Genomic DNA, 25,375 nt, shown 5'->3' with positions numbered 1-25,375 from the left:
AGACCTGATGAGATGGGAATCTTCCTCTTGCTATATACATATGTACTTTTCAAGTTCTATCTCTCCGGCCACTCGACTTCCTGCTGCCGCAGGCACATACTGTAGTTTGTCTCCTCTCAGTTAGGTGCATACATGTATGTGTGTGTGCATGCCATATATGTCTCCACATACAGGCATTTACTCACGCATGTGTACCAGGCAGGGGTGCCTCCCCATACAAAGTCACACAAACACACCGTCTCACTCAATCATACCTCCCCACATGTGGTCATGCAGACAGGACACATGGACACACAGACGCACACAGACAGACACGCACACACAGTCAGAAAGAGAAAACATCCAATATAGCATTGTTCATTTCAGTTTTCCATTTACAAAATCCAATGGTGAATCCAGGCAGTTAGAAAAAAGAAATGGAGGAAAACCCTCCTGAATGTACCCTATCTACCCCACCCCCGTGGCCCCCCCACCCCACCCCCTAGAAAAGGCACCCCCATCACTATCACTGAGAGAACAGGTACCCTCCCCACCCCCAGCCTCTCAGCCACTCTGGCCTGCCTTTCCAGGACAACTCCACAGCCAGGCTCATTAATGTCTCTCCTGCCTAGAGTGCCCTCCCCATTCTTCTGGGGTCAAGGCTTAGGACTTAGGGTTTCAGTAGGGAAGGAAAAGGGGGTGGATAAATACAGATCTGCCCCGCCCACAGAGAACCTGGGTGAGACCAGGCAAAGGAGTGCCAGCTTGGATCCCCAGGCCACAAGAACTGTCCTTGGGGTGATCCCAGAGTGGACTCTGCCCTGGGAGGGAAGCTTGGGGTCACCCACCTGGGGAATGTGGCTACAGTCTGTTCCACGTTGGGAGGCGGTAAGGGCGGAGGGTGGCAAGTTGGGAGCTGAGGGCCCAGAAGTCCAAGGGCAACCACGGAAGGGCTTGAGGGCCCTGAGGCTTGGAGAGGACAAAAAGAGGTCACAGAGGGATGGATTCAAATCCTCTATGAGATACCAAGCCCCTCCCCCCAAAAAAACAACAACAACAACAACAATTTTCATCTTTCGGAGAGTAGCATGAACCAGGAGACAATTCTGGGATTGCATTCCGCTCTGATGCCAGGCTCTCAAATCCAGCTACTCTGGGGAGTTCAGCTCTCTCCCTATACTTTCCTGGGGGCTTGCTCCTGCCTGTATGGCACTCACATCAGCCCTTGTGGAGCTGGAGTGGATTTCCACCCTTAGAAAGAGGAGTTGGGGGCTGGGGATCCAGGAGGCAGCTCTAGAGAATACTGTCAAACTCCAGGCGTGCGGCTCACATCCTGCCCTTCACTAGCCTGTGCCCATCCGGAGGGCCCTTCTCCCGCCCCTCCTGGCTTCTCAGATGCTCAAGAAACACTTGGGATGTCTGGACATGGGTAGCAAGAGGAGACTGGGCGTGAAACCAGAGTTAGCCTAAAACAACATTGCACACGACATAGCAATTAAACATCCCTGCTCCCTGGGGACCCTGCACCCCTTTTGGTCCCCCTTGTCAACAGATCAGCTTCCCCCTAAATATCCAGGCCTTGCTAGAGGACTTGGAAGGGGAGGGTGCATGGGAGCAGAGGGGGCCGGAAGAGCCCTTGGAAGTCTATTTTACAGGACAAATTTCCCCATTCTCGACAGTGTCAGAAGGAGAGACATTAAAGCAAGAAAGCCCGACTCCTCAGCTGATAGTAGAAAAACCTGCACTTTCACGTTTGTTTTCTTTTTCTGAAGAGAGAGAGAGAGAGAGGAGAGAAGAGAGAAGAAAGAGGAGAGAGGGGGAGAGAGAGAGAGAGAGAGAGAGAGAGAGAGAGAGAGAGAGAGAGAGAGAGAGAAAGAGAGATTGTAGAAGTGGAAAAGGAGGCAGCAGAGACAGGCCCTAGAATTAGAAACACCTCTTTCCCGGTCCCCCACCCCTAGGGAGGTGTTGGCAAAGGTGCCCAGATTCCGGGTGGTTTGAGGGGCTGGGGCTGAAGCTCAGAAAGAAAGGCTCCTGCATGGGGCCCTACCCCTCCCTTTCTGTTAGCCCCATGGTAGTGGCCATGACCTTCTCCCTGTCTGTCTGCCTATCAGCCTGCTTCACATGACACAGTAGGGTTCTCTGGGAGCCGGGGCACCTCCTGTGCCCCAGCAGGGGGCGTGAGTCCTCAGGCACTTCTTGAGGTCCTTGTTGAGCAGGAAGCAGACGATTGGGTTGACGGCAGCTTGGGCGAAGCTCATCCAAACAGCAGTGGCCAGGTAACGGTGGGGCACAGCGCAGGCTTTAACAAACACTCGCCAGTAGCAGGCCACGATGTAAGGTGACCAGAGGAGCAGGAAGAGCAGTGTGATCGCATAGAACATGCGGCCCAGCTGCTTTTCACCCTTGACCTCGTCCATGCCCAGCAGCCGCCGGCTGGCTGCATGCCCATTCTGCCGGATACCCAGCAGGGTTGGTGGCATGGGCCCACGGCCAAAGCCAGCGATCCAGTTGGCAGCAGCCTGGCCGGTGGCCCCGGGGCCATGGAATGTCCAGTTCTGGCTAATGGCTGGCACCATCTGCACCGGCTTCATCTTGCGGTGACGATACTCAAAGAGGAGCAGTTTGCCATAGACAGCATGTGTGGCTGCCATGAGCACGGCCAACATCAGCATGAAGCCCAGCGTGTCATTGGCCTTGAAGTAACGATGCTCAAAGATGCACTGGTCCTCCTCGCGGATAAACTTGTAGGTGCCCACGTCGAAGACGGGTGGGAAGGCCATGGCCACAGACAGGGTCCAGGCCATGCAGATGACGGCTGCACATGTCCAGAGTGTCATGCGTTTGGCATAGAAGCGGTGGTGGGCGATGGCCATGTAGCGGGTGACGCTGATGCAGAACAGCATGAAGGCCGCATGGAAGCAAAAGAGCACAGCCATAAAGGCCACAATCTTGCAGCTGAGCGCGCTGAAGGTCCAGGAGGAGCCGTGGCGCACGGAAGCCAGCACAAAGGGAAAGCAGACGGCAGAGCGGATGCCGTCGGCCAGGCACAGGTCCAGGAGAAAGTAGTAAGGAGCCTTGTGCAGGGCACGCTCCTTGAGCACCAGCAGGGACAAGATGGCGTTGCCCGCCAGGCTCACGCACATGATCAGTCCCAGCAGCACCAGCTTGACGTAGGCCGATGCTGATGGTGGGGACAGAGCACCGCTCACCTCCTCGGGCTCGCCAGTGGTGTTGGCCATAATGAAGGGCAGGGGCTGCTCCCAACCCTATGGAGTCAGCCAGTCTGGTACTCGATGGGCTCTGGGGGACTCCATCAGTTGTCCTGCTGGGCTGCACCTGCAAGTGGGGGGAGTGGGAGAGACACAGACACAGACACAGAGAGATGAGGGTAAGAGAGAGACAGAGAGGAAAAAACACACAGAGGCACAGAGAAGGAGTGAGAAAGGATAGGCAAGAGAGATGGAAAATGACAACAAAGATAGAAATGGATAAAAAAATTGAGACAGAAATGGAGGGGATGAAAAGAGAGACAGAAAAGGGGAAAGAAGAGGGAGAGGGACAGAGAGGGAGAGGGACAGGGAGATAGGGGAGAGGAAGAGAGAGGGAGAAGGGAGAGAGGGAAGGAGAGGGAGGGAGAGAAACAAGACAGACAGGGAGAAACATGGAAAGAAAAAGTGAGGAAGAAACAGAAGGGGCAGTGTTAGCGTGTCTGTGTAGCCACCCCTGCTTACTCCCCGGCTGGTGTCAGGCCCTGGCCCTGGCCCACTGATGCTTCTACCCCATCCTTGCTGAGTGAGGACACTTCATATCTCTAGGTTTGCTATGCTGATGGGTGTGTGAGGCAGGGATGTTGATGTGGCTCCCCCCCCCCCCTTTTTAAAAAACAAACAAACATATTACTGATTTCAGAGAGGAAGGGAGAGGGAGAGAGAGAAACATCAATGATGGGAGAGAATCATTGATCGGCTGCTTCCTGCACACCCCACACTGGGCATCGAGCCAGCAACCCAGGCATGTGCCCTGACAGGGAAGCAAACTGTGACCTGCTGGTTCATAGGTCGATGCTCAACCACTCAGCCATGCCAGCTGGACTCTTCCCCATAGTATTTATTGCCATCCATAGTAAGATTTTACATTGCAATACAGCACACACACACACACACACACACGTGTGCACACACAGCTGAATCAAAAGTTTCACATCTATGTCTAATATACTCTCAGTTTCTACTCTGTTTCATTCTTTTGGTTGTTTTTGTTTTCTTGTTAATACTGGTGGCCACTCATTAAATAGGTGTATTTATTCATATCAGCAAGTGCTTAGCCTGCTTAAGGAGCAGTGCGAAAACCAGTGTGGTTGGAATAGGGCAGGTGAGGGAGACAGTGATAGAAAGTAAGGCCGTAGAGGTGTCCAAGGCCAGGTCGTGGAGGGCTGTGGGTGATGATGAGGACTTGGGTTTTTAGTTTAAGTAAGGCAGAGAGTGTGTGAGTATAAAGATGTAAATATGCTTGTGTGTATTCCTTCATTGAAAAAACATTTATTTCCCTGGCTGGGTAGCTCAGTTTGTTAGAGCATTATCCCAATATGCCAAGGTTGCGGGTTTGATTTCCAGTCACAGCACATATAAGAAGCAACGAATGAAGGCATACAGAAGTGGAACAACAAATCTATCTCTCTCTCTCTTCTCTATCTATCATCTATCTATCTATCTATCTATCTATCCATCTATCTCTATCTCTATCTCTATCTCTATCTCTCTCTCATAAATAAAATGTTTTCTTTAAGAGAAACCATTTATTGCCGAAACCAGTTTGGCTCAGTGGATAGTGTCGGTCTGCCGACTGAAGGGTCCAGGGTTGGATTCCGGTCAAGGGCATGTGTCTTGGTTGTGGGCACATCCCCAGTGGGGAGTGTGCAGGAGGTGGCTGATGGATGTTTCTCTCTCATCGATGTTTCTAACTCTCTATCTCTCTCCCTTCCTCTCTGTAAAAAAAAAAAAAAAATCAATAAAATATATATTAAAAAAGAGAGAAAGAGAGAAACCATTTATTGAGTATCTATTGTATGCCAGGCATGGTGGATGCACCTGTGAATGAGAAAAGGATCCCTGCCTTGTGGAGCTGACATTCTGGATTAAAAAAAAAATACATGGATGAAGTATAGTAAGTCAGATGATGGTAAATTCCTACAAACAAAAAATGAGGAAAGGGGGATAGGAAGTGTTAGGGGTATGGGAGATGCAATTTTTGATGAGGTGGACAGGGAAGGTTTTATAGAGGTGTCATCTGAACAAAGATCCGAAGGGGGTGAGAGAGTTACTCCTGTGGATATCTGGGGGAAGAGAAGTCCAGGCAGAGGGAACAGCAGAGCAAAGGCTCTGAGGTGGGACCACAGATGGTACATTTGAAGAGGCACAGGAGTCACTGCGGGTGGAACAGAGTGAGTAAGGGGCAAGTGATGTGAGGTGCAGTCAGAATGATGGCTAGGCCAGATCATGTAGGCATGGTGAGAGCTTTGACTTGTATTCTGAGTGAGATGGAAGCCATAGGAGGGGTTGTGAGCAGAGGTCAGATATGCGATGGGGATTGAACAGGATCCTGGTTGCTGCTATGAGGAGCACAGACCATGAGGACAAGTGTGGAAGTTGGGAGCCTAGTTAGGAGGCTCTTGCAGTAATCTGGGTGAAAAATAAGAGCACCCATGTCTTTTGCCCTGCTTTAGTTCATTTTTCCCCCCTAGAATTTATCTCTTTTTTAAAATAAATATATTTTTATTGATTTCAGGGTGGGAGAGGGAGAGAGAGATGGAAACATCAATGATGAGAATTGTTGATCAGCTGCCTCCTGCACGCCCCCTGCTGAGGATCGAGACCACAACCAGGGCATGTGCTGTGACCAGGAATCTATGATAATCAGGACCTCTTGGTTCCTAGGTTGACACTCAACCACTGAGCAATGCCAGTCAGGCTAGTATTTATCTCTTTTAACACACTGTATTAACTTACTTAAAATTCTCTTTATATGTTTTTATTAATTTCAGAGCAGAAGGGACAGAAATATAGAAGCATCCATGATAAGAGAGAATTATTGAGCAGTGGCCTCCTGCACATCCCATACTGGGAACCAAACCTGCAGCTCAGGCATGTGCCCTGCCTGGGAATTGAATAGTGACATCCTGGTACATAGGTCGATGTTCAACCACTAAGCCACGCTGGCCGGGCTTAATTTACCTTTAAATTTTGCTTTAATGCCTGTCTCTCCCTATGAGAACAAAAGTGGTCCAGGGCAGGGCATATAGACTCTCACACTCTCCAATTGACTGAGGGAAGAAATGGGCTAACGGCTCAGGGAGGGCTGCCTGGAAGCATCCAAGTGGGATTTGCTGAAAGAGCAGCCGATTGATGATTCTCTCTCATCATTGATGCTTCTATCTTTCTCTCCCTCTCCCACCTTGAAATCAACAAAAATATATTTATTTTTAAAAAGTGATACATTCTAGCCGAAGCCGGTTTGGCTCACTGGATGGAGCATCGGCCTGCGGACTGAGGGGTCCCAGGTTCGATTCCGGTCAAGGGCATGTACCTTGGTTGCGGGCACGTCCCCAGTGGGGGGTGTGCAGAGGGCAGCTGATCGATGTTTCTGACTCTCTATCCCTCTCTCTTCCTCTCTGTAAAAAAATCAATAAAATATATTTTAAAAATAAAATAAAATAAAAAGTGATGCATTCTAGGAAAAGAACTAAAGCAGGGCAGTGCCTGAGTGGGAGAGCAGGATCCTGTTGAATCCCTAGTCATCGCATATCCGACTTCTACTCACAGCCCCTCCTATGGCTCCCATCTACATGATCTGCCTAGCCATCATTCTGATATCCACAGGAGTAACTCTCTCACCCCCTTCGGATCTTTGTTCAGATGACACCTCTATAAAACCTTCCCTGGGCAGGAAACAGGAAGAATCCTGGCTGGGGCAGAGGATGTGGGGTGTGATAAGATAACAGGGAAGGTTCAAGAGGAAAGTTGGCAAGGCAGACACCGGAAAAGATCAGAGTTACTTTTGAGGCTGGGATGAGCTTGAGATTGGGGAAGGCGGAGTTTGAGAGGGTGTCTTTCTAACCCCTCCTCTCCCAGGAAAAAGTCTCCCATCTGCACTGTTTTCCAGCTCAGTCCAACCTGGCCTGCCACAGCTCCCCGGGGCCAGGCTTTTTTTATGGCACCTGGAAATCTCAGAGCCAGTGGCAATAAGCCACAAGAAGGTGCTGGGGCAGGGACGCAGGGGAAATGGGTTGACAGGTCCCTTTCAGCGGGCCCTCAAAGCCTGATAGTTCCCATAGAACTGTGGACCGGCCAACAGACAGCTGGCTCTGTGTAAATGTGTACACACACACACACACACACACACACACACACACCTACCTTAGCCTTGAGAGGAGACAGGGTAGGAAGTTAAAGAGACAGAACTGGAGTTTAAGAGAGAGTCAAAGAGACACACGGAGTAAGAGAGAAGAGAAAGAGATAGGAGCAGAGAGAGACAGAGATAGCGAAAGGTGGGGGGAGAGAGCCAGAGACAAAGAAAGGGGAGACAGCCTTACACACAGAGGAAGAGAAAAACAGAAACAGAAAGGGAAAGAAGAGAAAAGGAGAGTGAGACCACAGAAACAGAGGTACATAGAGAGGAAAGGAAAGAGTGGGAGAGACAGAGGAGAGAGAGAGAAAAATGGAAACAATGGGTTACATTTGGTCAGAATGACCAAACCTGCAACTCAGGCATGTGCCCTGCCTGGGAACTGATATGATAGAGATACAAAAATAGAGGGAGAGCCGAAACCGGTTTGGCTCAATGGATAGAGCGTCGGCTTGGAGACTGAAGGGTCCCGGGTTCGATTCCGGTCAAGGGCATGTACCTTGGTTGAGGGCATATCCCCAGTAGGGGGTGTGCAAGAGGCAGCTGATCGATGACTCTCTCTCATCGATGTTTCTAACTCTGTATCTCTCTCCCTTCCTCTCTGTACAAAATCAATAAAAATATATATTAAAAAATAGAGGGAGAGAGACAGAGATAGAAAGAGATAGAATAAAAAACAACAGAAACAGAGTCAGGAATGGAGGGATGTAGAGAGGGAGGGAGGGAGATAAGTAGATATTGAGGTAGAGAGATAGCAGGGGAGGGATAAAACCAGGAAAGAAAGATTTAGAGAACTAGAGATGGGGTGGGGGAGTGAGAGACAGATGAAGAGAGGGGATGGAGATAGAGGCAGAGAAAGAGAGAGGCAGAAATAAAGATACACAGAGTGGGAGACAGGGAGACATACGAAGACCAAGAAGGCGGATAATGTGTACACAGTTCAGAATGAAAACAAAAGCAAATGCTAAACGAAAACAAAGGGGGAAAAACAATAGCAGCAAAGGAACAAAACCCTGGTGTTGCTTGGAAAGCTGGGGCAGTTGTATAAATCACCGAGGAGAGGGTTCTTCTGAGCATAGCCCCAACCTGGTGCCCACAAGCCTTTAGACGCAGGTACACAAGATACCTGCACACTCACAATGACACGCAGCCTACTGCAATGGAGACCCATGGACAGCAACCAGCTCGCACATAGGGACATTGTGCCTAGACACACACACACACACACACACACACACACACACACACATATGGAGGGTGTTCCACGTACATTGCCTCAGTCGCACACGTACTGTGTACCCTGCCTAAATGCCAGTGCTTCGTCCTCAATGAAGGCGTTACTGCCCCCTAGAGGACATTTTCGAAATTTGTCGGTGCATTTTTTATTGCCACCATGCTAGGGTGTAGGGTATTATTCTAGCATTTAAGGGTCCCAGGTAAGGATACTGGCGATCCAGTGATGTGCATGGCAGCCCCACGCAGCCAACACATTGTCTCGCTTCCCCTGGGACTTTGGGTTTGTAATGAACCGAATCTAGAATCTACCTCTGTTTCAGAGAGAAACACAATCCCCCTCGTTTTTAATGTACAGTAGGTCCTCGAATAAGGTTTCATTCAATGTCATATGGTTGTAACGTTGATCAGATGTGTTTAGTGTTTAGGAACTTAACTCCGGTTGACATCAATCAGCCTGTGGTAAAACTGGTTTTGCTATACGTCATTTTGCTACAGTTTCAAGAACCCATTGATGGCCAAAACCGGTTTGGCTCAATGGATAGAGTGTCGGTCTGTGGACTGAAAGGTCCCAGGTTCGATTCCGGTCAAGGGCATGTACATTGGTTGCGGGCGCATCCCCAGTAGGGAGTGTGCAGGAGTCAGCTGGTCGATGTTTCCCTCTCATCAATGTTTCTAGTTCTCTATCCCTCTCTCTTCCTCTCTGTAAAAAATCAATAAAATATATTTACTAAAAAAAGAACCCATTGATGACGTTAAGCGGGGATTTACTATACTTAGGAGTGGGGCTAAGTTCACAGGTGACTATATTCTGTTTGTGGAGCACTTTCCTTGAGCTGTTCACTATTTCAGAAAAATCTCAGCCCTAAGCTTCTGCCTGTCATTTTTATGCAGTTTCTGCAAAGGGCAGCTTCTGATTTCCCCCTTCTCCTGAATCCAAATAATCACTGTAAGATGCCTCTAACTACTTCATCGCATCTTCTGGGGAGGGTTATGGCCAAGCACTTACACACTGAAATACAAATTATTTTCTTATAAACCACTTTCCTTGTATTTCTTATTTATATGTACTAGAGTTAATACAATATGACTATTGTATAAAATACTATGTGGATTTTGTTTTGAAATTATATGTGGAGAAAGATTATATTATTTAAGAACTTCATTACAGATAGTAAAGGGGCATTGCAAAATGTTATATAAAAGAGGGTGTTGGGTATAAGAGGGCTGAGAATTACAAACACAGACACACTCACACATATACTTGTGCGATGGTTCATAAACCCACAATTATAAACCCCCAATACACACACACACACACACACACACACACACACGTGCACTCTCAAATCCTGACAGATACACACATTTAAACCTACTCACTGTCACACATAGACTCATATATCCCCTTTGTATCAATATACCTGATTATTCAAATCCTCTCACATATTCAGACAAGCTCTTGCAACACAGGTATGCAAACAGTGGCATACCTATATCATCACATATACAACCACTATTACACACATTCACATTCAACTTCAAAGTCACTTACATAGGCCACCATACTCACATGCACTTGACACACATACACACAAACACAAAGAGAAAAACTGCCCATGTACACAATCAGACTCACAGACATCTGTGCACACACAAACTTGCTCCCAATACAGATACACTTACATGATATACATATCCTGCAACAGGTATAAACCAAGAGGTAGTCCTGCACATGTGTAGACAAGCCAAACCCTGCACACACAAGTGGAAACATTAGCAGATCTGCCAGGCTGGTGGGTACTTGCCCCAGCAGGAGGCCAGAACAAGATGGGGCTCTCGTTCATCTTCTGTGAGGTTTCCCCCTAAGTGTATATATGTTTGTTTTTCTTTTCATTTGATCTCATTTTTATTGTTTCACAACTCTTTTTCCTACAGAAATACAAGGGTTGTGTGATTGTTGCTGTTATTACTATTATATGGTATTAGGTTTTCCTAAGAGGAATATAATTAGCTTGGTAATTTCCTTCGCCGTTGCTTTGTTATAAAAGAAATTGTGTTCTTCTAGAACATTTGAAAGAAGAAAAAAAAGTAGAAAGAATCCTGTAATGAACCTCAGTTCACCTATCACCCAGATTCACCAATAACCTCACACACTGCCCCTACTTACAGAATATTCTGAAGCATATCTATTATAACATTTCATTCATAAGCATTTTAGTATTTCTAAAAGAACACGTTTAAAAACATTAAAATAATACAAGTTTTTATTATTTCTTAGAGTATTCGTTTACTTGCTATTGGCTTTTAATACTAACAAGTAGCCAAATCTGATTCTTGATGGGATTTCTTAATTAGTTATGATCTTTTGTGTTTAGGTAAAAATATTTGTCAGTGAATGAATGAAGCCTGACTGTAATTGAATGCAATTGATTCATTAAAGGGAAAGCTAGGCTTTTATGGCTGTTTCAGGGTGATGCTTTCTGAAGACTGCAGAAGACCTAAAATGTGTTTATTGAAAAACTCAGTTTTCAGAAGTCCAAAAGCTCAGCTGACCCCTTCAATATTTTATTTTATATATTTTTAGAGAGAGTCGAAGGGAAGGGGAGAGACAGACAGAGAGACATCAAAGTGAGAGAAACACATGGATTGGTTGCCTCTCTCATGTGGCCTGACTGGACCGGGATCAAGCCTGCAGCTGAGGTACATGCCCTTGACTGGGAATCAAACCCAAGATCCTTCAGTCTGCAGGCCAATGCTCTAGCCACCGAGTCAAACCAGCTGGGGCTCATCAATGTTCTATCTATATTCAAGTAAATTTAATTGTTAAGATTTCCCCCCCATCGTGATGGACTTTTTTAGTAAAGCTGGAAAATCAGGAGACTCATAGGACAAACACAGGAATTTCCCGTCCCAAAAAAATCCAGGATGTCCCTAATTGAAACAATCTACTGAAGATTGTCTCAAATTTGCAATTAGTCCTTTCTTTCTCAGCCTAAATGTCTGATTTGTGTGGAAAAGTTATCAAAAGAAACCCCATTTCTCAGTAGGCTATGTTGGTCAACTGACTACAGAACATTAACACACAGAGAAAGATCTAGACTTCTTAAAGCAACTGGAAGTGCAAATTAAGAATCCAGGCTCATTGACACTGAGTGGCGATTATTATGATCTTTGAACGCATTATAATCTGGCCACTCGGTGTATGTATGTATGTATGTATGTATGTATGTATGTATATTAGAGGCCCAGTGCATGAATTCATGCATGGGTGGGGTCCGGCCAGCCTGGCCAGGGGGAGGGGACATGGATGGTTGGCCGGCCAGCCTTATAGTCGAATCCTATATAATAAAAGGCCAATATGCAAGTTGAGGGGACAATTTGCATATTAGCCTTTTATTATATGGGATATACACCAAGTGGCCAGATTATTATGCGTTCAGAGATCATCATAATCTGGCCACTCAGTGTATGAGATGGATTAGAACATTTTTAGATAGAGCTCAACCAGCTAGTGACAGGGTTACATGATTAACAAATAAACCTAAGATGCCCCTCTTAGTAGAATCACACATGTTAGCAGTCTGCCAGGAAATTGTCTACACTATATTTGAAACCCAGGAGGTAAAAATAGGAAGGGGACAACTTTCAATTATTGCTATTAGGAGATAGTGTGGACAGGTCAAAGGACATCAAGATGACATTAACCCAGAAGACTATTGAATCAAAGAATTTTCATTTTACATTGATGCTTCTCTGGATGTTAATTAACTGTCTTGGTTCATAGAATTAGTTAGAAACCCTGAAGAGAAATGCAAAAAGCATTGAGAAAACTAAGGTTGAAATATTCAAAGTGATACATATTTTGAAAGATTGTGGGAACTGCATAAGTCTGTGGACTGGTGCTGTTTTTGTGATGGCAGGAAGTTTATGTCTGGAATTTGTTCTGAAAACACCAAGATTCATTCACCGAGGAGCCCTTACCTTATAAAGCTTGCCTGTAGCCCGCAGGTGTGGGTCAGTGGTTGAACGTCGACCTTTGAATCAGGAGGTTAGGGTTCGATTCCCGGTATGGATGCATGCCTGCATTGCAGGCTTGATCCCTGGTTGGGTGTGTGCAGGAGACAGTCAATCAGTGATTCTCTCTCATCATTGATGTTTCTCTCTCTCTTTCCCTCTCCCTTCCTCTCTGAAATCAATAGAAATATATACTGAGTGGCCATATTATTATTATCTCTGAACTTATAATAGCCTGGCCACTCAGTGTGTGTGTGTGTGTGTGTGTGTGTGTGTGTGTGTGTGTGTGTGTGTGTTTTACAGGCCCAGTGCATGAATTTGTGCATGGGTAGGGTACAGCCAGCCTGGCCAGGGGGAGGGGACATGGGTGGCTATCCAGCCTGCCTGCTGGTTGAACTCCTGGTCCAGGGGACAATTTGCATATTAGCCTTTTATTACATAGGATGTACACTGAGTACATAATAATCTGGCCACTCAGTATATATATTTTTAAAAAGTTGCCTATAGGTTTAATGTCCACTGTAAATGATACGAGGTGAATCTAATTAAATTCAAAGCACCACCCACCTGCATGTCAGCTTTCTGTGAAGCAGTGGGATTAGTACATCCTTCTCTATTGCTTTAAACCTAAGTGTGTAAGGATTTGGTAAAAGATTTATGAGCCAAAAGAAGTTTCAGCATTTCTTTGTGAATGATTATCCCTTTGCAGATTGCTTACTGGTTTAAACAAATGGCTTTTTGAGCACATGAATAAAATTATATAAAAATTTTTATGATGCTAAAAAATATGTAAAGGTGTACTGACAAGGTTGCTTTTTTTAAAGTACAATGACAAGGTTTATGGATTTGAAGCCAAACTTCAACTTAGAAGCAGTAAGGTCAAGTATGGCTCCCTGGGTGATGGTTAGTTAGCATTAGAAGCTGAATACTAAAAAACGACTTATTAAGATGAGTGGAGTAATGTCTGTGTCTACTTAAGGGGAAAGCTTCATGATTATTTTTGAAATACTCAAAATGAAAATTTTCTGTTGGATTCAAAACTTATGAGCATTCATTGCAAGAAATTTCAACATTACATTTGACTGAAAGAAAAGAAAAAGACATTAGATTTAAAGAAGGATCCCTTTGAAGCATAAAATTCAAAGACTACGAATTATCCAAAGTTGCTTATTGATGAGAAAGTTTTACTAATTAAAAACATACTATTCAAAAAATAGAAAAAGAAAGAAAGAGAGGGGGGGGGAGGGAAGGAAGGGGGGAAGGAAGGAAGGAAGGAAGGAAGGAAGGAAGGAAGGAAGGAAGGAAGGAAGGAAGGAAAAATACTATTTGACCATTTGCTGCCACCTGCTTAATGCAAGCAGTTTCCTGTTGTTGGTAACTACCAAGAGATAGAAGCGATCATGTAGCTATTTCGGGCATAAAACCTAGGTCTCTGCCTGGCCATGGCAAGAACAAGTGAGTTATCAAAGGGAGGTGAAAAGAGGAGGCACGAACAAACAATTGTTCTATTTCTCTGGAAAGATTGGTATCATCAGCCATATTCAACACTAGAAACTACATCTGATGCTTCAAAAATGGTACTTGATGACTCGAAAGCTCATGCCTTTGAGGTGAGCTTTGCTGGCTTGCGGAACTATGCATCTATGTTTCAGACATTCAAGCTAATTATTGAGGGCATTGGGGCAAATTGTGCCTGAGCATCCTCCATGGAATGAATCTTACCTTCAACAATATGCCTTCCAAGGAATGGCAGGCCATGATGGAAGCTTATATCCATGTCAAAACTGGTCATTTTAATTTATTTGGGGTGTGTGTGTGTGTGTGTGTGTGTTTACCAAGAAACAAAATAACTTGATGTAGAAGATTTATGCTCAGTACCAAGTGATTTACCAGTCACGATAAAAATGACCATAAATGAATTTTAAGTGGCCATAAAATCAATCATGGCCATCATGACCAAAGTCTCAGAAGAATGTTGACCACTACTAATTTGCATGAGGGAATAAAAAAGTTATAGTTCCAGCCAAAACTGTTTGGCTCAGTGGATAGAGCGTCGGTCTGCGGACTGAAGGGTCCCAGGTTTGATTCCGGTCAAGGAAATGTACATTGGTTGCGAGCACATTTCCGGTAGGGGGTGTGCAGGAGGCAGCTGGTCGATGTTTCTCTTTCGTCGACGTTTCTAGCTCTCTATCCCTCTCCCTTCCTCTCTGTGGAAAATCAATAAAATATATTTTTAAAAAAGTTATAGTTCCAGAAGTGAGGCAAGTGTTCTATGAGAAAATTTCATTTCAAAGTTGTAATCAAATTTTGTAAATTCCCTAAAACTTTGCATTTTTGTTTTTCTTACCAATTTGTACAATATCAAGAAAATGTTAGGATTTTCTTTTCATCAAACCCCAGTACCCCTAAATTAAATCCTCTTCAGTTTACTCCAGTGTGCCATACACATATTTCACCTTCTCTGTGTGGTGGGTTACTAATGCCCCAGCACATTACATCGAATCACATTGCATAGACACACTGGCATACACAGACAGATACATGTACACAGGCACATACACACATGGAGATTCAAATTTGCATTCCCATTCAGACTTATATGAGCCGATAAGTGCAGTGAAGTGCTCTCACATACTTACACCCTTCCATAGAAATATAGGCCTAGGCAGAGACACGGTCACCATTCACATGGACACACATGCAGACACATACACCTACAAATCAAATCGTATGGACCCACACGCTGTCAGATGCAGTCATGAATGCACAGAACTGACATTCAGACACAGGCAAGTCCTACTCACATCCTCCAGATCCAGGCCTTTCTCCACCTTATGCCCTTACACTAAAGGATTAAAACCCACTCTCTTATACAAACCCTGCCCTCCCACACATACACATACACATACACATACACATACACATACACATACACATACACATACACATACACACACAGTATAAAAATCAGCCCTGGCACATATGTGCACAGTACAGACATGCTTGCATATACATGCACACTGCTAAGGCTTACTGCTACATACACAGAAGCAGGCAGGCATGGGGAGCAGTGCAGACTCATGCATTTACACCCACTGAGCCACTGATGCTTATAAACACAGAAAGGAACAAACACTCTGATGCACACACCCATTCACACCTACACATACATTCACACAACACAGATATACGTATCCTATCACATGGCCAGATAGGAACAAATCTTTTACACACACACACACACACACACACACACACACACACACACCCTACATCATCACATATAAGCATGGATACCAATATTCTTACATTTACAGACACAACAGAGATTCACAAGTACACATTTACATCCTAACCACTACAAACGTGTTTACATATTCAGATCAAAAGATACTCTCATACATCCACACACACATATGCAGGCACATCAACAATGAAGGTAACACCTGCACTCACATGGACACAACACTGCCACAAATACAGGTGTGTGCACTCATACACCAGATATCTGTGCACTGACCCCTGCCATTATCCTACTAGACACACACTTCCTTCCTCATACATCCACAGTTGTAAACACACACTGGGACACATAAAATACAAACCTACTTCTATGTACAAACACTCATATATACACAGGATCTGCTCATTCTGTCATACATGCACATTGATACAGATGTAGCAAATGTACACACAGAAACAATCCCATTCACACTCCCAGGTGGACACATAATGTTACTTACACATCAGCACATGTAATAATTACAGCACCTTATTTGGCACAGAGGACTCGTTATGTGCCAGGCATTGTCCTAAGCACTTTTCAAATATTAACACATCCAATCCTCCCCCTCGGAGACAGGCTGTATTATTATCCTTACTTACAAATAAGAAACTGCAGCTTAGTTGAGGTTCAGTGACTTGCCCAAAGCTGCACAGCTAAAAAATGGCAGAACTAGGATTCAAACCCAGAGTCTGGCTCCAGAGACCTTGCAGATTCAACTTATTCTTGTGAAGAAACGCATTCACCTCATGCACATATACACACACCATCCTAGCACAAGCATGTGCACACACAAGCCATGTACCAACATGCTCAGGTACAGACGTACACACATACACATGTATGTGGTCACAGACACTCCAGCAGAGGTATAGATGCCCTAGGAAAGACACACACACACACACACACACACACACACACACACACACACACACACTCCCATACTATCAAACACACAAAACACCCAGATATACCACCTACACAGCATCCAGATAAGTCTATACTCACATACAGATACACCTGCATCCTCAGGTACTTCCCCACCCAAATACACCAAACTCTTATACAAACTAACCATATTTGCTCACAAGCACACCCCCTGACCTAGTTATGCTCACACTCACACACCCTGCACAGATTTAGCTATACACTCTCTTTCATATACCCAGATAACCTGATCTCTTTCTTGTATGCCATCCAGAGAGAACCCCACATATCCTGTTTAAATATACCCATCTCATACACCCTGATCCAGCTAGGTGCACATTCTCTTTCTCACACACACTATTCACATGCACTCCCTTTCACACACACACTCAATACTGACACAGCTACACTCTTGCACACATCCCATCTCAACATACCCACTCTTATACACATACACATCTCAAATACACCTAGTTACAGGCACTCCACCCAGATACAGCCACACTTACACAAACTCCAAACTCAGTATATCCACACTCTCACATACAACATTAAGATACACTCGCATGCTCCCCCCAACCAAGAGCCCTCATATCCGCCCCAAGCACACCTACAATCTCTTACAGACATTATCAAGACACACCCAGCCGAAACTGGTTTGGCTCAGTGGATAGAATGTCAGCCTGTGGACTGAAGGGTCCCAGGTTCAATTCCAGTCAAGGGCATGTACCTTGGTTGTGGGATGTGAAAGAGGCAGCTGATCAATGTTTCTCTCTCATCGATGTTTCTAACTCTCTATCCATCTCCCTTCCTCTCTGTATATATATAAAAATAAATAAATAAAAAATATATTTTAAAAAAAAGACACACCCAAAATGAGACACATGCCATTCAAAGACACTACATTTATACACACCCTACCCGGATACTCACATTCATAAATTCCCAACCCAAATAAATCCACACACAGATACCCACCTACATATAATCCAGAAACACCTATTCACACACAAATCCTATCCATATACATCCAGAATTTCTCATGCTCTTTCTTTGGCTCTTTCGTTGTCTCTCTGTTTCTGCCTGTCTTTCTCTCACCCCTCCTCAAACACAGCTCCAGTCACATGGCTCTACCCAGATCCATCCACCCTCTCACACACCATTCAGATTCCTCCCATATGGACCATTGAGATATAATCACTCCCCACACACATCATCTAGATACATCCCACTACTGTCTAGATACATCTGCATTCACACACATATCCCACTGAGATACATCCAACTCTCATACATGCCATCCAGGTGCACCTCTCCAGACACTCCACTGCCTAGATACATCCAACGCTCTCAACCCCTCAACACCACCCACACACACTCCAAACACAAGCTTCCCACCCAGATATGCCCTCAAACTCTCTTTCACACACACCATCCAGTTATACACGCACTCACATACATACCCAAGTACATACACACCCAGATACAAAACCAAAGCTCTCACAGCACGCCATCTACATTACCTTAGCACACACTCTGCCACCCAAACATACCTGTGTTCTCAACCACCCGTCATCCAGATATACTCACATTCAAGCACATTCCCTCAAAACACACCCACATACTATCTCACACATAGCCCAGATGTACCCCCCCATCATCCACTCACACCCCAGATACACCCACTCACACCCCAGTATACCCACACTCACTCCAACCCAATTAAACCCAAACACTTACACCCCATCCAGATACACTCACACACTCCTCCTACCAAACACATCTGTGCTCTCAGACCCCCACCACACTCAGAAACACCTACTCTCTTACACATACACACAATCCAGATCCTCCTCCTCCTCTTAATCACCATCATCTAGAATACTCACAGTCCATACACACAATGCAGTTACACCCATATTCTCTCAATACACCCCCACACACCATCCATAGTACCCTCCAATTATATACACATTCACATACGCCCCCATCCTCACCAAGATGTGCCCAAATTCTCTCTATAACACACATACACCTTCTAGATATACTACATCATACACTTTCCATTGCCTAGCTACACTTGTGCTCTCACCCACCTACACACCATCCAGGTATGCTCTCACAGGATGAATTTCCCCATCCTGTTACACCCATACTCTCTCATACACATACTCTACCCAGAAATACCCACATCTTTTTACACATACAACACAGATATATCCACATACATATCATTCAGCTACTCCCACTCTCTCTTGCATCATCCAGATACATCCATCCTCACGTACCCCACAAATATACACATCCTTACACATGTTCCCACCCAGCCACACCCTATCTCTTAGTCATATAATACTCTACCCAAATAGGCTGATACTCTCATAGTACCTCACAAACACACCATTTGTGTACATCCACACTCACACTCATCCTTCCCAAATAAAGGTTTCCCCTCTATCCAAAACTAGAGCATTCCTATGAAACCTTTTGTAAGCCAAAATGGTGTAAAGTCAGAAGTACCTCCCACTTTCTGAAAGTTTGTGTTATGCCACTTTGCTTTTATGATAAAAGCTATTCCCTTACTAAAATAGGTCTTGCATGAAAGGGAAATGGCTTAATGAGAACATTTGGAAAGCGGGGTACACCTGTATACCCAAATATCACACATATACACTCTAACCAGAAACACCAAGGCTCTCTTACATACACACAATGCAAATACTTCCTCTCTTCCTCTCCTTCTGCCTCCCTGCTTTCCCCAGATATACTTTCACTTACACATACACATTCACATTCACATCTAGATTTCTGCCTGGATGGCATAATTTGGGTGCTCTTTGTGAAAATCATTTATATAGACAAGTATATTCACACACATTCATGCATGAGTGTACTTACACATATAAATACCCAGGTGTGTACATGCTTGTCAATGAGATGATGTATTCATATACAAACATTCTAACACACATAGACTTATACACACAACTGAGCATATCCACATGTACACCTGTGAGCATATCCACATGCACACAAACTTGTACAGCATTCATTTCTCTATGTACACAATCAGACATGGAGACCTAAATATACTTAAAAACACACAAAAATAACAGATGTGCACACCATGTATGGTCCCACATGTTCATACATCCATATGAGAAGTATGTAAACAAAAGAAGATTCATTTACACTTACTTTTCCAGATAGACTTGGACACAAAGGTATGTCCACACACTTGCACACAGGGAAGAACAATCACATATTCACACATACTTGTACATCTGCAAAAGAAGAATTGGTAACACTCATCACGACACACACATGCTAAGTCGTCCTCATACACACAAACACACTTATAGGCCAATAGTGACATGGACACACATTCATTTACACTGTTCCAAAACATATATTCTAGAACAAATGATGGTATATAAGCACAACACACATATGCAAATAGAACTGTGAAAACTGGTACATTCACATATTTGTACATTCAGCTAGGTACACACACAAGCATATTCACACACATGCATATACTTAGATGTGTATGGACACAGGAAACGTGCATGGACACAGAAAATATTTAATGTACAAAATATTCACTCAAATGCACACACAGTCAGATGCTCACACATACTAACATAGACACATATATACATTCAGTCACATATCCACATTTACGCTTAGAAATTCAAACAAAACATGAGACATGTGCACTCAAGTGTTATGAAATGTAGTTATTCAAGCATACCACAATCAGACATGCATTCACACATAACAGCGTACCCACAAACAATGAGACATATACACAAATTCATCTATTCACCTTGCACACAGTCTTTTGTGCATATACATACAGGTGTACACCTCCCCCAGCCCTACCCACCCATATATAAAGTCAAATGTGCACAAACAAAATATATTTCCATGCACAAAACATGTATTCACACACTCTCCCTTACCCACACAATTAGCTCTCATTATACTAAAGTGGCCATCTACACTAACATCTCTCCAATCAGATGTAAACCCATAGAGCTGTCTACAAACAAAATGTACTAAAGCATGCCCATAGACATATATACAATTAAAAATATTGGAGAATCTACATGGATATTCACATACATACACATGAGGCCTACTCATACATATACATGGCAGACACACCCATATAGAAGCACACACATATCCAACCATACATGCATGGACATATACACATGCCTTACACGCACAAACATACCATTTAGATGCACCTACACACATATGCACACATGGGCACATACAGATAAACACAATCAGATACAACTAGGCATTCACCTGTTTGGACATGTAGTCCCAGGCATTCTGAAACCCTCACACTCACACACGCACACTCAAAGACAAATTGATGCCACACACATACAACCAGACATTCAACAGGCTTATTGACTCAGAGCAACACGCCCTCATCCAGACTCAGAATGAAACATGCCCATTTGCTTACCCAGACAGACATGCAAAGTCATACCCATTCCCCTATACACACACACACACAAGCCTACCCAAACATGCACACAATTGCACACACCTTCACGTGACCTGCTCACAGATACAGACTCATACACATTCACAGTGCTCATGAATAGACACACAAACACTAACAGACTGCACACAGCCATATTTTCAGTTGCACATACACACTCACACTGAGGACCAGATGCCTCCGGACCGCAAGCTGGGTCCTTTCCCTTCTGCACCAAATGCATCTTCAGAAAAGTCTACTCTAGACCTCAAAGCCCCACCCTTCCCTGCCCCCACATAGGGCATTTTCTGGGCCTCAGGCTTTCCCATCCTCCTCCTCCCCAGCCTTGAGGACCCTTCTCCAGCCACCACCCAGTGTTCCCCCACATCTCCACACCCAGAAAACCAGCCAGCAGATCCCACTGTTTCCCCAGCCCAGGCTCTAGGTTAGCAACTCTCTGGGTCCCGTCCCCCACAGGTCTGACTGCTGCATGGGCCACACCCCAGCTCTACCCAAAGCCCTGAGATCTCAGAAGCTTCAGCCTTGTCTATAGGCCATGCCAACCACTGACCACAGGCCAAACTCTTGCCAAGTCTCCCCTCAACAGGGAGACGCATACATCACCAGGGCCAGGAATGCTGCAGGCTGCAAGCCAGGCCTCTGCTAGATCATAGGGGGGAGGGGGCAGCTCAAGCCTCTGTGTGTGTGTGTGTGTGTGTGTGTTTCTGCAAAGACAGGGGACAGGGCATGTGCAAGAAAAAAGGAACCTGGAATGGGGTGGGGACAGGAGGCAAAAGCTTTGCCCACAGCCACCACTGATCACTCCCTACAAATGAGGAGCTATAACACAGCTGATCTGCCTCCACTCTACTACTCCCCACATGCCTACCTGCTGCCCTCTCCAGATCTCTACCAAGACCCTGGAGAAGAGGTGTCAGTGTCTCCCCTGAATAATCAATAACAACAGTAATCATGAATAATCAGCAACAGTATTGACTATGAGCTCTGCTGGCAATGCTTCAGAGCCACTTCTATACACATCTTTTCTTTCCATGCACCAACTCAGTTAGTCACTGCACACACCCATGATGGAAGGATTACCAGTCTCATTGTCAGATGGGAAAACTGGGGTTTAATAAGGGGTTCGCTTTCACTAAAGTTGCAGTTTGGGGAAGTGCCCCCTGGAGAATCTATACTCTCCATGTACCAGGCTTTCTTGCCCCTCCAGACATAGAGAACACTGGTCACTATGCACAAGGCTATCAGATCTTGGGGTCCCAGACACAACATGCATGTCTGAAACAAAGACAGACAGCCTTGTGATGGAGGCTGGGGTCCACCCTGTGGGGACAACCACGCTATGTCTGGCCCCTGCAGGTGGATGTGTGGTGTGGTGGTTGTGCCCACAGAGCCATCAGACAGCCTAGGGCCTGGAAATGCTCCCCACCCCCACCTCACCTTCCTTTTAGCCCTACAGTGTGGCTTCCTCCCCCTATCTTGGGAATCGCAGCAATATTTTCGGTAGTGAGTGAGCAAAAGTCTACTACCTGTGGGGAGAAACAGGGGGGGGGGGGAAAGGGAAGGAAGGAATGGAGGGAGGGAGAGAAGTAGAAAAGGAGTGGGGGGTGGTCTGGGCTGGGAGCAGCTTCTCTATCATGTCTACCCACTTGCCTGCTCACACAGACACACACCCTGCATGCAGGCTACGGAAGCTGGAGGAGAGTAGAAGAGGAGGGAGAGGGAGAGGCAGCAGCTGCAGGAGGCTGAGCCTGCTCAGGGTGCAGGCATTGTGAGGAGAGCACCACCGGCTCCCAGGCATGCCTTCCACAGCGAGCACACAAGGAAATGTTAGCACAGCTTCTTGTCTGAATGCGACCATGATGATAACGGACCCCGTGCGGGGGAAACAGGTGGTGGTACCCTTTCTCATGGGACATTTGGGATTCGGAAAGATGAGGATGGCTAGAGGAATCTCCAGGCTTGGGTGTCCAAGTAGAAAGATAGAGAGAGAGACTAGAGACAGAGAGTCACTGCATGCATCCTTCCACCTACCTGGGCTCCTCTCAGCAGGGCTGTCTTGGAATCCAGGGAGGGAGCTCAAGCTGTCTCGCCCAGGATAAATCACATCCCAGGCCACATTGTGGGACCCTCCGTGATCTGGCGGCCACTGACACTCCTGCTTCTGTTGCCGTGGATACAGCTGGGCTGGTCTAAATCGCAGACATCAGGGGAAGCAGGCACCGGCAGGGTGCACTGAGCAGGGCTGGGGGTGTTGGGGAACACCAGGTGGGCAACACACAGCCTTGGGGTGCCCAGCTAGCTGGCAGGTGGGGGTCCGGGCAGGTGCTTCCCCCACTGCACACTCCCACCCCCATCTTCATGCCACCGCCAAGCTGGGAGGGGGCCAGCGCTGGCCCCTGCTGCCCGTCTGCCCGTCTGGCTGCCGGTCCCTCCGCCCCCCCCCCAACCCCCCCTGTCTGCCTGCTGGCCGCCGCCTTTTGTCCTCAGAAGACACAGTCCCCGCGGAGCCTCTGCCAAGCCTCTAGCAGATGCTCAGGGTCCGGGGCTCCTCCCTGGGAGCACTTGGGCCATGGCCTGGGAGAGCCCCAGGTTGAGGGGGCTCTCATCCAGGTTCCCCCTGCTCCCTGGGCCTGGCGGGGATGGGGAAGAGGTGCAGGTCCACAGCCAGAGGCAGCAGCAAAGGTGGTGTTGGGGAGGGGATGGACGCCAGAAAGGGGGGTTGGGGTGGAGAGAGAGGCTGGCCTGAGAGCTGTGTCCCGGGTTTCAGATCCGGGTTGAGGAGGGTGGCTCAGAGCATCCGAGGGGGGGTCCTGGTGCAAAACGGGGGCACCACGGGCCTGCCGGAGGGACCCTCCAGGTCCGGGAACCACCGCGGCGCCCACAAATCCAGGTTCTAGGATTCCGGGACACTCAGCCTGAATAGAGCATCAACCGGGAGCCCAGGGCCCTCAGCTGGACCCCATTCTGGCTGTCCGTCCCCCCTCTCCTCGATTTGCAAGGTCCCTACCTCAGGGGCGGGCGGAGTAGGGAGGAGGGAGGGAGGCAAGGAGAGAGAAGGAGGGAAGGAGGGAGGCTGAGCCGGCAGGGAGACTCCCAGCCGCCAGCCTGGTCCTCCCTGGGGCGGGGCGGGGAGGGGGGGGGGCTGGGGAGGCCGGGAGCAGCCTGCTGGCTGGCTGGCCGACTGGGTGGGGATGCTGGCGTGGCGGCTGTGCTGCCAGGACAATAGCTGGCTGGGGAAGTCAGACTGGGCTTTTCTGAGATGCTCGAGAGAGGCATGCGTGGAGGTGGGGAGAGGTACCCAAGAGGCTGATGAGAGAGGAACTCTCTGGGGCCTACAAGTGCAGAGGAGATAGGGGTGGGGTTCTGGGGTTGGGGTGTGGAAGTTTTCCAAAGGCGTGGGGATGGGAGGAATGCCGAGAGCTCTGAGAGGTGGGGTAGGTAACCTTATTTAGAATGGGTTCTATGGGCATTTTCCCAGCCAAGACCTGCAGGTGGGCTGGGGGTGGGGGTGGGGTGGGCAGGGCATGGAATGCTGCCCAGCTCTGTACAATCCCTCTCAAGAAATCTCCAGTGCCACCCTTACCTTCTTGGCACCCGTACCTAAGTCCATGTTCCAGGACAGCAGAACGGGGCAGGTGAAGAGACAGTCTGGTAGGCAGAGATTTGAAGACAAGGAAAATATTTCTGACCTGAATGGACTAAATTGGGACCAAATGATGCCACAGTGGATCCCCTAATAGCTTTCAAGAATCCCAATTCTCTCAATATAAGCAATTTTACTTCCTTTCTCCCCCCACCCATTGGTTCACCCACTTTTTAAACATGCTTTATGCTAGGCCCCAGGGTGGTTACTGACAAACAGGTGAATCAGACTTGCTCTCTGCCCTCAGGAAACCCTTGCTTTGCTACCCAACTGTGGTCCTGCAGCCCAACTGCATCTAAATCCCTTGGAGGTCCCCAGGCCTACTTCCTAGAAGTACTCATCTAGCAGGTTTGGGATGAAACCCTAT

At 46.5% G+C, this 25,375-nt stretch overlaps 1 protein-coding gene across 1 annotated transcript; it reads right to left on the bottom strand.

Annotated features, from left to right (window-relative positions):
- Window positions 1-1,858: 1,858 nt before the first annotated feature.
- On the bottom strand, window positions 1,859-24,364 carry GPR173 (G protein-coupled receptor 173). Its single transcript, XM_084871123.1, has 2 exons — window positions 23,397-24,364; window positions 1,859-3,315 (listed from the first exon to the last, which is right to left on the bottom strand). The coding sequence occupies exon 2, from the start codon at window positions 3,216-3,218 to the stop codon at window positions 2,097-2,099; it is 1,122 nt and encodes a 373-aa protein (XP_084727249.1). The 5' UTR covers window positions 3,219-3,315; window positions 23,397-24,364; the 3' UTR covers window positions 1,859-2,096.
- Between the last annotated feature and the right edge of the window lie 1,011 nt (window positions 24,365-25,375).

This window comes from Pipistrellus hanaki (assembly GCF_964339955.1).
Source record: "Pipistrellus hanaki genome assembly, chromosome: X".
Classification (NCBI taxonomy): domain Eukaryota; kingdom Metazoa; phylum Chordata; class Mammalia; order Chiroptera; family Vespertilionidae; genus Pipistrellus; species Pipistrellus hanaki.
The sequence above is the reverse complement of the archived record's forward strand: the minus strand, read 5'-3'. Positions and strand labels throughout refer to the sequence as shown.

Bases quoted from the DNA above. Each gene is read 5' to 3' on its own strand.
- GPR173 (XM_084871123.1), bottom strand. From the start codon at position 3,218: ATGGCCAACACCACTGGCGAGCCCGAGGAGGTGAGCGGTGCTCTGTCC.